We start from the raw sequence: 13,920 nt of genomic DNA on the forward strand, positions 1-13,920 counted from the left end.
AACGGTCTTGGAGATCATCAATCCTTCTCATGGCTCCGCACAGACTCGGAGACAACTCATTCTCATTGTTATGTATTTATATAGAGCTGGGTAGGGTTTATTCGTAGATGGCAGAGAAGATGAAGGAAAGAGACTTGCATCACAAGAAAGGAAATGATCAACTATATAGGAAATAATCAAATCCTAAACAAGAGTCTAGGTAACGAAAGCGACTATCCATTAATTCCTTGGTAAGCACGGGGAACACGATGCCATGTGTTAATCTTATTCTACATAATATTGTGTTATTTGACCGAGACACCATTGTGGACGATGTTCTGATCCATCTAAGTCTTTCTCCTAGGTAACAGTATGAAATCAATTGGAAAGTCGGATACTCCTAAACCTATATGGCATATTTACTTAGGATTAATGTTCCACTCAGATTGGTTTTTTATTGTAAATCCTAAAAGTGAGACATGTAAACCCTATTGTCAACTCTTAAAACTCAAGGAATCATACACTACATAGCTTGTGTTCCGGGACCATAAAAATCTCTCGTTTACTTAACATAATGGGACTCCTAAGTTCCCCGATTCTTGCCTTTGTGTTTTACTCTAGTTACGATTTTAGCATATTCGGTAGCTGCAGAATGAAAGGGAAAGAAAAAATGCAGAGAAACAAAGCCAGGCTTGTGAGGCGGGCAGCTGCTACTTGAGTATTTATGCAAAATACATTATCCATGCATACATTCAGAAATAAAGTTTACACGAACAAGGACATTGTAAAACAATGACATAAAACTTGAAAAAAGAATGACTGCATTTCTTGAGAACGAAGACAGAAAAAAGTGACCGTCAATCTCTTCAAAACGAAACCAAGAGGAAGATGGAGGCCGGAGGAGACCCAATCATAGCTCGTCCTGCAACCGCAGACCAATCCATAAATAAATTTTTACAGGTGCAATAAAATCTTGAGTTTATTTATAGAGAGAGAGACATAGAGGGCATGAATATTGGTGCTTACATGATCATAGTGATCCCAATTACGGTGCTGCAAAATAAAACGCCCAAAGTTAGAAGTAGGCAAGAGAAACATTCAAGTTGCAACTTAATCACTGAGACTACGTCAATTGATTGCTACGAAATGTTCAATTATTGGATCACAGGGAGGGGGGATTCAAACTTGAGGCCTCTTTCAACATTAGGAAGAGAATATCATGAGACCGAGAACTAACTGGTTAGGCATGACAGGATTTGGATGCCTCTAATTGCAAAGGTGATCATAGAAAAATTTATACTGGATGGAATTTGTAAACAAATTATTTAAAACAATCAAACACACCCTTCGGTATCTGTCTCTATGTCTGTCTCGGCGACCTCGATCATAACCCCTCTCTCTTCTCCTCCTTTCTCCCTCTTCTCTTGCTCTTTGAGCCTCCTGCACGATCAGAGCTCAAAATTCTTATGAATGGAATTCAACTAAGCCTGACAAGAAATTCTAATAACCATTTATTTCGGCCACAAACCTCTTCCTCCTGTGCTTTCCTCCTTTTTTCTGCTTCTTCAAAGGCATCCTTTTCAGCCTGAAACGCCATAAGAGAAATGCATATGATAAAATATTTGCCAAAGAACTGGAAAATACTAGTAACAGTCAAAAGAGGCTTACCTCTCTATTGGCGAAGACTTCCTCGACCACTTGTTTTGCATAATCAGGATCGTCACAAATTAAAATGTTGTCGAAAACTGAACCGGCCTTTACCTGCATCACATTATTTCACCTCCATTAACATAATGAACTAATGACCATACGATCCTCTAGCAAATGGAAAACGTCCTACCTGCCAAACTTCGACACCAACATAATTAATTGGCTTAAGCACATAGAGATCAGGATCATCTTCAAACTCTGCATAGGAGAACAAAAAGGAACTGGCTCTTGTAATTATGTATACCAATATAGACAGATAGATTATTTAGTTATCTATTTAAACTTACCTGGATTATCAATCCAAGGAATCTTCCACTTCCCTTTGTAATTTGGGTTCTTGATTTTCTGACATATCAGAAGAAATCAAGTTATTTGATACTGCAAAAAAGAATTGACCTCCGGTTTTATCTGGTACCTCACAAAAGCTTAATCAACCTACAGTACCGACCTTGGGTCTCCATGGTCCTTTATAAGCTGGATTTGGTATCTTTGGAGCTTTCCACAGACCGTTCTCTTCATCATCCCATTCTTCGGGCTAATTAGAAGACGGGAAAATACAAAACTGCTTGATTAAATTTCATATCTTGCCATATGAATGCATCAAACCCCAAGAGGGAAACACTAAAATCAAACTAAATAGGGGAAGCTAATATTTTAGATTACAAAGAAGGGTATAATAGTAGTCCAACATCAAAAAACCAAACAGATGTCGTATATAGTACAGCTCCGTAAGTAATCAACTAACCTGTTTTGCTTTTGGATCTGGAATTTCTCTCGGAATTGAATCATAACCCTGCAATACAAAGATATGCGTCAATAGTAGCACGTAATACATCCAATGAACAAATATGTCTAAGGCAGAGGGGGAAAAAGTTCCCATACCTCAGGTTTGATGTGATTGGGATCGTCAATGTATTCTCTAAGATCCCAGTCAGCCGGCTATGATGGACAAAAAACTTATAAGTTAATTATGAAAAATTACAAAGATTAAATTTTTATAACTTAATTCTTCTTCGAAATGGTTGCTCGCAGGATTTCCTGGGTTTTGAAAACTTTATCTTATAGTTAGAATTCATTTTGGAATAAACATATTTATCTACCTTCTTTGCGGTAACATCTTTTATCTTTCTTGGAGGAAGAATATCCCAATCTGTGTACATACTTCCAGAATCCTTTTCACGGTTGTCTATTAGGACACTATAAGTTGCATCAGGTCGCAGAATGAACGTGTAGAAATGAGTCAACTTGTCAGTTTCACACTGTAAATCCTTCTTGATGGGGTAATTCTGGCCTTGGTAGGAGACTATGACATGGAGCTTCTTTGTGTCTGTGCCGCAAATATCAGGACCAAACATTAAACTACAAAAACAAAGTCCAGCAAACATTCAGAATTTGGAAAAGAGAAGAAGGAAGAACATCATATAAACAGGCAATCCGGGCTCTTATATGTCGGCAATTTCCATGGTATCAGATACCAATGAAAATTCCCTGTTTGAAGTATGAACTATACAAAGAAATTTGGGGAACCTCATCGTGGCATTTCTGTCTCCTAAATTTTAAAAAGGTTCCCTTTGATTAAGACATGAGTTTCAAATTGCTACTATAGCATGATCCTGTTTCATGCAACTGACTACCAAGTGTTGTGGAATGGGATGTGGTTGATTAACTAAAAAGAATTTCTCCCCACACAACCTGGCCACCATTCATGTATGGTATATATACACTGGCAAGTCGATATGGCTGCATTTGACTACTACGAAACTCTCATCGTATGAAAAAACTACAGCTAAACCGAATGTGCATGTGCGAAGTCCTTTTCTACAACATTGTGTTCTTAAGAAAGAAGGACTAGGCCATACGAACGTGCCTCGAAACATTTCATCCCGTGACGTAGAGACTGGAGAATTCTAACCTGTATGGAGTGTCCCCGCTGAATTTCTTCTGATTAACAAATCCAGACATGAGCTTTATGTAACCGCCACCACATTCAATTTCCTGCTCAAACTTGATCGAGTACTGGAGGACCAACGTCCTGTTCCTGTTGCTGAACTCCGGTATCTTTGCAGATATGGCAAAATGCTTGGCATCATTAGATGTCTGAATTCCTGCAAGATTTCGTATGCCATCGTAAATCAACACCACAGGTTTAACCACCTTGAATGTAAGTAAGTTATTACCAGCTTACGGCGCCCCAGTATTACAGTTTAAATTAATAGACAAAAATATAAGATAAGAATTGATAAATAATAAGAAACTAGCAGTGATTAATCAATAAAGGGTAATCAGAAGATACCTTTATCATCGTGGTCACCGGACCACTTTCCGGCTGTGTGTTTAAAGGAACCTGCCTTACCTTCACTGCTTTTCCAGTCAGATGTCACCCAACGGCTTCGCCATTCGTCGTCTGATCCACAACAAATCAAGATTAACTGATTAATTTTCCGGTGGAATGAAAGATCAATTCTTGGTCGTACTTGTTACTTTTTTACACATGTTCAAGCACACACATAGTCAAGTCAACTAACTGTACAAAAGTTAGTTATTACAAGCTTACCACGGCCCAAAATTTAGTTATTTTTTCACGAAAAAGAAAATCATGGATATTTTCTCATAGTCAGAGAGAGAGCTAGTGAAACTGGGAAATGGGAGATGCAAGTGTTGTACAGCAGAGAGCGAGAGAGAGAGAGAGAGAGAGAGAGAGAGAGAGAGAGAGAGAGAGAGAGAGCTGGTTGAGAGTTTAGCATTCAGTTCAGCAGCAACCAGAATAAAGTTAGCAAAGTAAAAAAAAGCAACTAAAGCCTCAAGTAGAAACTTATAATTATGTAGAAGTAGATAGATTGCAGCGATGGTTGGAAGTGGAAGGAGAGGAAGGATGGGTATATACCGTCGAAGTGCTCTTCGAAAATGATCTCTGAAAGTGAAGAACGAAAGCAAAAGGAGAGCAAGAAGAGCGACAATATTAGCAAAACCAGCTGCTTTTGCTGCTTCGCCATGCTTGCACAAGTGCAAAAAATGCAACGGCAAAAGCCAAAAGCAGCTTGGGAGAGAGAGCGTTTGTGTTTTTGGTTTACTTATAGCACGGACGCAAAAGCTGTGGCCCAAAGTCTCCCGTGTAATTTCGGCGATGACCTCCCCTTCTCCTTTCCCTTGGAAAGTGGAAGACTGATTGACTTTGTACATTGTTGGTGGAGTCGTCGTGTGGGGTACAAGGTTAAAGCACCAACTTGGCCTCCCATCTGAGTCTGCACCTGCCGTTCTGTTTGGTCAATTCAGAAAGAAGACCTTCTCTCTTGACCTGGACTTTTATATGTTTTGAACCAATCAGAGAAGAACGAGACGTTGCAGCACCCAATCAAAATTCTTAGAATTTAAATCTTGCTACATCATTTGTTCAAAAAAAATCTTACTACATCATAATTATTATTAAAAACAAGCCATTTTCAAAGAGAAAGTAATCACCCAGTGTGTGTGGGATAGAGAGGGGGAAGCTAGCCAAATGTGGGATTCCATGGCTAGTTGTATCCGAAAAGTAGCAAAAGAGGTATTAGGAGAGTCCAAGGGCTTTGCCCCACACCAAAAGGAATCTTGGTGGTGGAATGAGGAGGTACAAACAAAGGTGAAGGCTAAGAAGGAATGTTGTAAAGCCTTATACAAGGATAGGACCGATGAAAATGGTGAAAGGTATAGAAAAGCGAAGCAAGAGGCGAAGAAAGCTGTGAGAGAAGCTAAGTTAGCAGCTTACGACGATATGTATAAACGACTAGATACCAAAGAAGGACAGTTGGATATCTATAAACTAGCTAGAGCAAGGGAAAAGAAGACAAGGGACCTAAACCAAGTGAGGTGCATCAAGGATGAGGATGGAAATGTTCTTGCTACAGAGAACGCAGTTAAAGACAGATGGAAAGGTTATTTTCATAATCTTTTCAATGAAGGACATGAAAGGAGTGCTTCTTTAGGGGAGTTGAGTAACTCAGAAGAGTGTAGAAACTACTCTTTTTATCGTCGAATCCGGAAGGAAGAAGTGGTTGTAGCTTTGAAGAAGATGAAGCATAGAAAAGCAATAGGCCCAGACGATATACCAATCGAAGTGTGGAAAGTTTTGGGAGAGACAGGTATAACATGGCTCACTGACCTTTTCAATAGGATTTTGAAAACGAAGAAGATGCCAAATGAGTGGCGAACGAGTACTTTGGTGCCTATCTACAAGAATAAGGGCGACATACAAAATTGCATGAACTATAGGGGTATTAAGCTAATGAGTCATACAATGAAGCTCTGGGAGAGAGTCATTGAGCATAGATTGAGGCAAGAGACACGGGTTTCGGACAACCAATTCGGGTTCATGCCAGGACGCTCAACCATGGAGGCAATCTATCTCTTACGAAGATTGATGGAAAGATATAGAGATGGGAAAAAGGATTTACACATGGTCTTTATAGATTTGGAAAAAGCGTATGATAGGGTCCCAAGAGACATTCTTTGGAGGATTTTAGAGAAGAAAGGAGTTCGAGTAGCATATATCCAAGCTATAAAGGATATGTATGAAGGAGCAAAGACTGCCGTAAGAACTCATGAAGGACAAACCGAAAGCTTTCCCATAACTGTAGGATTACATCAAGGCTCATCCTTAAGTCCTTACCTTTTTGCGTTAGTAATGGATGAGTTAACAGGACATATTCAAGATGATATTCCTTGGTGTATGCTTTTCGCAGACGATATAGTGTTGATAGATGAAACTCAGGAAGGGGTAAATGCAAAGCTTAACCTTTGGAGAGAAGTGTTGGAATCTAAAGGTCTTCGTCTAAGCCGATCAAAGACAGAATATATGGAGTGCAAGTTCAGTGCAAATGGAGGCCAAAACGAGTTAGGGGTGAGGATCGGAGATCAAGAAATACCAAAGAGCGACCGTTTTCGTTACCTAGGATCTATCTTGCAAAAGAACGGAGAATTAGATGGAGATCTCAACCATAGAATACAAGCTGGATGGATGAAGTGGAAGAGTGCATCCGGAGTGTTGTGTGACCGCCGTATGCCACTGAAGCTCAAGGGAAAATTTTATAGGACGGCAATAAGGCCGGCGATGCTGTATGGCACAGAATGTTGGGCGGTGAAGCATCAACACGTACACAAAATGGGTGTAGCGGAGATGAGGATGCTTCGTTGGATGTGTGGGCACACGAGAAAGGATAAGATTAGGAATGAGGATATCCGGGGTAAAGTAGGAGTAGCCGAAATTGAAGGAAAGATGAGAGAAAATCGATTACGGTGGTTTGGACATGTGCAAAGAAGGCCTACTGACGCTCCGATTAGAAGATGCGACTATGGGACAGAGGTTCAGGGCCGAAGGGGTAGAGGAAGACCTAGGAAAACTTTGGAAGAGACTCTAAGAAAAGACTTAGAGTACTTGAATCTAACGAAGGACATGACACAGGACCGAGCACAATGGCGTTCTAAGATTCATATAGCCGATCCCACTCAGTGACATGGATTTTCCAAGTCTCCAACCGAGAAGTTTTCCTCACTCGGGAAATTAAGGGAACACTACCTCAACCTACATGCTCCACTCACAAAGCTTCCATACAAGCTTCAACAAAAGAAAATTCAAAGAACTTAGCGAAGAATGATCTGGTGTATTTAACACAAACGTTGAAATGAAGGAAAGCTTATTTATTGATATTCCCGATAAGCTACAAATATGTACATATACATAAGTCAAAATAAACAAACAAGAGGGAGCCTTCACAAAGGTTGCTTAGGAGAAGTCTCAGCAGTCGGTAGAGCCCCAGAAAGAGAAGGCACTGGAGGGGGATCATTCGGAGCCTCAGTACTGGACAGAACCCTAGAAGGAGGAGGCATCAGAGGTTGATCATTTGGAGCTTCATTACGCGGTACAGCCCCAGAAGATGAAGGCAATAAATGCCTTTGGAACAAACCCACAAATCTCTGATGATCAAGTAAAACCTGACCATCAGACTCCTTCATCTGGTCAAGCTTCCTCTTCATGTTTGTAGCATAGTCATGAGCGAGCCGGTGCAACTGTTTATTCTCATGCTTGAGCCCTCTAATCTCCTGTTTGAGACTCATCACTTCAGCCGCCAATGATTCAACTTGGCGGGTTCGAGCAAATAGGCGTTGGGCCATATTAGACACAGAACCTGCACACTGAACACTGAGAGCCAACGAATCCTTAACAGCTAACTCATCAGACCGTTTGGAAAGTAGTCTGTTATCTTTGGGAGTGAGAAGGTTCCTGGCCACCACCGCAGCGGTCATATCATTCTTCATTACGGAATCCCCAACGGTAAGAGGACCAGTAGGGGAGACGAAGGATGGGCGCCATATGTTGTCTGGAGAAGGCGGGGCTGCCTCTTCAACAAGGTTCAAGTCAAAACGACGGTCGGAGGGGCCAGACATTTTCAAAGGTGTTGAAGAGAGAAGAGGTCGGATAAATCAAGATCTTAGAAGTGCAAGAATGGAGCTTCTACTGGTGGATTTCAAGTGTTCTTTAGAACTTAATGCCAGCCCCTATAAAAATCTGCACTCGACGGAGCTTCAGAAATCGAAGAGGCGTTTGCTTTCTCAAAAGCTGGGCTGCTCAGAGACCACGAGGGTTGATCTCAGAAATCGAAGAGGCGTTTGCTTTCTCAAAAGCTGGGCTGCTCGAAGACCACGAAGGCCAATCTCAGAAATCGAAGAGGCGCTCGCTTTCTCAAAAGTTGGGCTGCTCAGAGACCACGAGGGCCGATCTCAGAAATCGAAGAGGCACCTACTTTTCCAGCCTTGTCAGCACCTATCACACGCACACTCAGCTTTGCGGAAATTATGGGCATTCTGTCAAAGACTTCTGGTGAAGTAGAAAGCACATGAATCTTACTGCTCAATCACCCACTTCCCACACGCAACAATAGCTCATGGGTACCACAGATAACTTTGCCAAAGTTCTCTGCCAAAGTTGAGCACGTGAAGCTTGCAGCTCCTACTACATCGCTCTAACCAAGAAGGGTAAAAGAATAGCAAAGAAACAGTACTAACAAAGTTTAGACACATAAATTTTGAAGGTCTAGCTACCATATTATTACCCACAAGGGTAAAGGAACAGTACCACTGCTGGATAATTGGAAAGTCCCTGTGTGTCAACCTCTGTGCTTCGTAGCAAGGTAGACTAGCAAACATGCCCAACCTTTACTCACATTCGAGAAAACTCCTAACAAGATTGCTTGCTCCAAAATCGAAGAGGCATCGTCCTCTGAATCTCGAGAGCCAGACTCCCAACATGACTACTTTCTCAAAAATCGAAGAGAGGGTAAAGGAACAGTACCATTGCTGGATAATTGGAAAGTCCCTGTGTGTCAACCTCTGTGCTTCGTGGCAAGGTAGACTAGCAAACATGCCCAACCTTTACTCACATTCGAGAAAACACTCCCAACAAGATTGCTTGCTCCAAAATCGAAGAGGCACCGCCCTCCGAATCTCGAGAGCCAGACTCCCAACATGATTACTTTCTCAAAATTCGAAGAGACACCGCTCTCCGAATCTCGAGAGCTAGACCCCCAGCATGATTGCTTTCTCAAAAATCGAAGAGGCATCATTCTCCGAATCTCGAGAGCCAGATCCTCGATAGGATTGCTTGTTCGAAAACCGAAGAGGCACCACTTTCCCAACTTCAAGAGCCGGATCTCCTTGGATAAAGCTTGTCTGTAATCCTCACACGCAACATCAGCTTTCCAGATACCACAGACCACTTTTTCAAAGTGCTCTGACAGAGTTAAAACATGTGAAGCTGGCAGCTCCCACTACCGTGCTATGACCAAGCAGGGTAAAGGAATAGCATTACTACTTGCTGTTAGGGAGACTCCTATATATGTCGACCTCCATCCCCAACGGACAGACAGACCTGCAAAAATGCTCAACCCTTCCTCATATCTGAGAGGGCACTCCCAACGAAGCCTTTCGAAATACTCAGCTTTCTTCCCCCCTGATAATACCTCTGCAAACAAGCTATACTAGAGCAAGAATATCCCATATCATCAGGGTTAAAAGCAAGAGTATCCCATATCATGTTTTTTCCCTGTCTTTTCCTTTGGCCTTGTTCTTACCTGCAAGACAAGGAGAAAGAGAGCAATCAGTCAGCACTTGGAATCAAGCTTCTAGCCAGGAACTGACTGCCTGGAACCCCTTACCTGATTACTTACCTGGTATTGCTCTCGAGTACTCATCTTCAACATCTTATGCTCCCAGGGAAGATACCGCATCTGCCTGAGGAACAAATAGGGCAAGTGAGAATGATACAAGGAAGCATGTGGAGACAAACGTAACAGCACACGTGCCGATACATCCATTACTCTGTCAAAAGCAAAAGTATCCCATATCAGCAGGGTCGAACATACTCTAGATTTGATGGACTTGTTTTGACCCTCAAATTCTTCAGTCGGCCTTATACTCTGGAGGAAACCAGAAAACCCTCCAGCTCAGTTCAAGAATAAGCCTGTGGAAAGTTACTTCTTCAAAAGCAAAAGTATCCCATATCATCTCTTCTCATTTTTCTTCTCTTTATCCTTCATGCTGCCTGCAAGATAAGGAGAATGTGAACAATCAGCCGGAGCTCTGATTGCTTACCTTGTCTGTCACATCTTTCAGCAGATCCCCTAGCTCGGCGACTTGGGGACTCCTACTACATGGTTTGTATCGCGCTTGACCAAGCCTGAAACTACAAGTAAGCTTCAAGTGAAATTGATACATTACCTTGTGCATCTCCACCAGTTAAAGATACCACCCCTGGATGGAGGAAGAGTACTTCCAGAGAAGATGTCACATCTACCTATGAGACAGATAAGGCAAGTCAAGACGATACCACACTCCGATACTTAGAAGTTTCGTGATTACGAGATCATTCTCCCACAATATTTCCTAATGTCATTTGTACTAGATCATTCACTTGTACTCACTAAAGGAGAGCTTGAACCTATGTACTTGTGTAAACCCTTCACAATTAATGAGAACTCCTCTATTCCGTGAACGTAGCCAATCTGGGTGAATCACGTACATCTTGTGTTTGCTTTCCTATCTCTATCCATTTATATACTTATCCACACTAATGACCGGAGCAATCTAGCGAAGATCACAAAAAGCGACCGTTTTCGCTACCTAGGATCTATCTTGCAAGAGAGCGGAGAATTAGATGGAGATCTCAACCATAGAATACAAGCTGGATGGATGAAGTGTAAGAGTGCATCCGGAGTGTTGTGTGACCGTCGTATGCCACTGAAGCTCAAGGGAAAATTTTATAGGACGGCAATAAGGCCAACGATGTTGTATGGCACAGAATGTTAGGCGGTGAAGCATCAACACGTACACAAAATGGGTGTAGCGGGGATGAGGATGCTTCGTGGGATGTGTGGGCACACGAGAAAGGATAAGATTGGGAATGAGGATATCCGAGGTAAAGTAGGAGTAGCCGAAATTGAAGGAAAGATGAGAGAAAATCGGTTCCGGTGATTTGGACATGTGCAAAGAAGGCCTACTGACGCTCCGATTCGAAGATGTGACTACGGGACAGAGGTTCAGGGCCGAAGGGGTAGAGGAAGACCTAGGAAAACTTTGGAAGAGACTCTAAGAAAAGACTTAGAGTACTTGGATCTAACGGAGGACATGACACAAAACCGAGCGCAATGGCGTTCTAGGATTCATATAGCCGACCCCACTTAGTGGGAAAAGGCTTTGTTGTTGTTGTTGTTGTTGTTGTTGTTGTCGTCGTTGTATGCATGAGAAATCCTCGTTGGTGCGGCCATTCGCCTGCACAATTACAAATTATATTTTATAGGTATTACTCATTGATTATTGTGTCTTGCTGCGTTAATATGATAATACAAAACTATAATTTACATTAAATTAAGGCTTTTAGCTACATCTCGTGAAACTCTATTTTAATTTCACTTTATCTCTGTAACTTAAAAGCCATGAATTTACTTATTGAAACTTACTTTGACTTGTGAACTTTATCTTTTCCCTTTGTTTCACTTTAACTTGCAGACTCTCTATTCTCCCTTAAACTTAATAGTTCACCTCTGATAACATACCCAACACCCAATGAGGCAAAGTGAAGCGAATTTTGAGTTTCATCAAGTAAAATAACGACTTTTGAGTTACATGAAGCAAAATGAGATTAAAATCGAGTTCCAGAGACGTAGCCAAAAGTAAGCCTTAAATTAATCTAAAATAAAGTTAAATTTGAATGCAAAAAAGAGGACTCCTGTAGCCAACTTAACTAAACTCAAATTTGAATATAAAATTAGTCTTTCATTCGTTGCATTTCACTTACAGTTAAGAAGTAACTAGTCTACAACTACAACGAGGAAGATAAAGCTCTGCAATTACTCATGAGAAACGACCATACAAGTTAGAAGAGCAAAAATTTTATATGGCACAAACCAAACCGAAGTATAGTTGTAAAAGTTGTGGAAAAAGATGGGCATTTAAGCTCTAGATGTAGTACATCAAAATTAATCAGCACAAACACTGAAAGGCAATCCAGCAATATAGTATAAACTAGGTACTCGAGGGTAAAGATCATGCAAGCTCTTTTTTTCTACCAAGCAAGCTGAAACCAAAAGCCACGGCTAATCGTCAACGGCAATGTTTAATAAGCAATAAACTCGATTGCTTTTATTTCAACAAAACATCAATGAAACAATCAAAGAGTTGTTTTCAACACACTTTCCATAAAACTGGAACCGCAACACTCAAGTTTTGAACATACCAAAAATACTACTCTCTTTAAACAGCATTCATAGGAGGAGCAGAAATCCCAAAATGGCACCTTTATAAAAATCCAAAAGTTCTAACAGCTAAACCCTTGCAGGGAACAGGAGAAAATTAAAAATGGAGCGTCATGCCTTTCCCCTACTTCGCCTGAGGGTGAGAAGAAATAAAGTCCACAGCCAGACCAATTGACTTGATCTTGTCAGCTTCGTTATCAGGGATCTCAAACCCAAACTCCTCTTCCAAAGCCATCACAATCTCCACAGAATCTAAACTATCCAACCCCAGGTCACTTTCAAAATTAGCATTTGGTGTAACCTACCAAAATAAGAAAAACAATGCGCAGGAGATCAGATTATTGAAATATAATGAAAATGCATTAATATAATGGCCTTATAAACGAAATCAGTATGAAATGTGAATGGACATGAGCACGTTCGAACATATAAGCACCAACTCAAGCAAAACAATAAGAAATACAAACAAGAAGGGGCCGTGCTGTTATACTTGAGACATTCATCCTATATAGAAACTGATGCAAAAGCAAAATAGAGAAACACATTCAAGTCTTTGTGTAAGGTCAAAGAAGAAAGACAAAAAAGAATGCTCATGAAATATCATACATTTACAACTATTAGTAACAGATGCAGGAATGAGAGCTCAGCTCACCCCCCATCTTTATCAACAATGTTAATCAATACTGTAACATTAGTGACAGAGTATATGATCTACGCCCTTCACATATCTATCCTCGTTGCACATATCTACTTGTGCATATTTGTTTCTCATAAAAACAAGACAGCGGAAAAACTGAATAATGTAATCGACCAGCCATTGCTGTTGCATTGGAAGAAATGACTTCATCGTCAGCCCAAAATTTGTAGAAACCCAAATAGCAATATTTCAATTCACCATCAACATATAGGCATACAGATGTTCTGTTTGTGGATATGGGTACATTCAATAAGATGCTATGACTGGACAGTGCAACCAGCAAAAATTTGACGTTACCAAAAACCCTAATTATTCAATACAACGGATCTTACAAGTATAAAATCAACTCCTCATACACAAAATGACCACCCTTCACAACAACAACAACCAAATAACTACTAGTTCAAACTTGCAATTCATTAGAAAAATGGTTCCCACAAACATTCAATTCCATTTTCTGAGAAAATCGGAGGCTTTTATCTCAGTTATAGATAGATTGATATACCTTGGAAGGATCGACCTTCTGGAAGTTCTTGACGACGGAGACGACCCGATCGGTGACCTCAGATTTGTCGAGGAAGGTGCCCCTGACCTCCTCGGAGAAGAGACGGCGTCGGATAGCGGCAAAGGGGGAGAGGAAGAGAGGGGCGGTGGAGCTAGGGTTAGAAGGCACGGCTTGAACCTGCACTCTCAGGTGCTTGAGTAGTACGTTCCTCGCAGACGCCGCCATTGAGAGCTCTTTCTTCGCTCGTCCCT

The 13,920-nt window shown here is 41.2% G+C and overlaps 2 protein-coding genes across 2 annotated transcripts; both read right to left on the reverse strand.

Moving 5' to 3' along the window:
- Nucleotides 1–650: 650 nt before the first annotated feature.
- Nucleotides 651–4,829, reverse strand: LOC126618371 (calreticulin-3-like). The gene is made up of 14 exons (XM_050286411.1): nucleotides 4,574–4,829; nucleotides 3,983–4,093; nucleotides 3,602–3,794; nucleotides 2,790–3,048; nucleotides 2,572–2,628; nucleotides 2,435–2,482; nucleotides 2,138–2,224; nucleotides 1,977–2,034; nucleotides 1,820–1,887; nucleotides 1,648–1,740; nucleotides 1,508–1,564; nucleotides 1,324–1,419; nucleotides 1,006–1,032; nucleotides 651–901 (listed from the first exon to the last, which is right to left on the reverse strand). The coding sequence occupies exons 1-14, from the start codon at nucleotides 4,680–4,682 to the stop codon at nucleotides 890–892; spliced, it is 1,275 nt and encodes a 424-aa protein (XP_050142368.1). The 5' UTR covers nucleotides 4,683–4,829; the 3' UTR covers nucleotides 651–889.
- Nucleotides 4,830–12,327: 7,498 nt separating this feature from the next.
- LOC126618383 (acyl carrier protein 2, mitochondrial-like) lies at nucleotides 12,328–13,894 on the reverse strand. Its single transcript, XM_050286425.1, has 2 exons — nucleotides 13,670–13,894; nucleotides 12,328–12,768 (listed from the first exon to the last, which is right to left on the reverse strand). The coding sequence occupies exons 1-2, from the start codon at nucleotides 13,892–13,894 to the stop codon at nucleotides 12,592–12,594; spliced, it is 402 nt and encodes a 133-aa protein (XP_050142382.1). The 3' UTR covers nucleotides 12,328–12,591.
- Nucleotides 13,895–13,920: the final 26 nt, after the last annotated feature.

This window comes from Malus sylvestris, chromosome 4 (genome assembly GCF_916048215.2).
Source record: "Malus sylvestris chromosome 4, drMalSylv7.2, whole genome shotgun sequence".
NCBI lineage: Eukaryota > Viridiplantae > Streptophyta > Magnoliopsida > Rosales > Rosaceae > Malus > Malus sylvestris.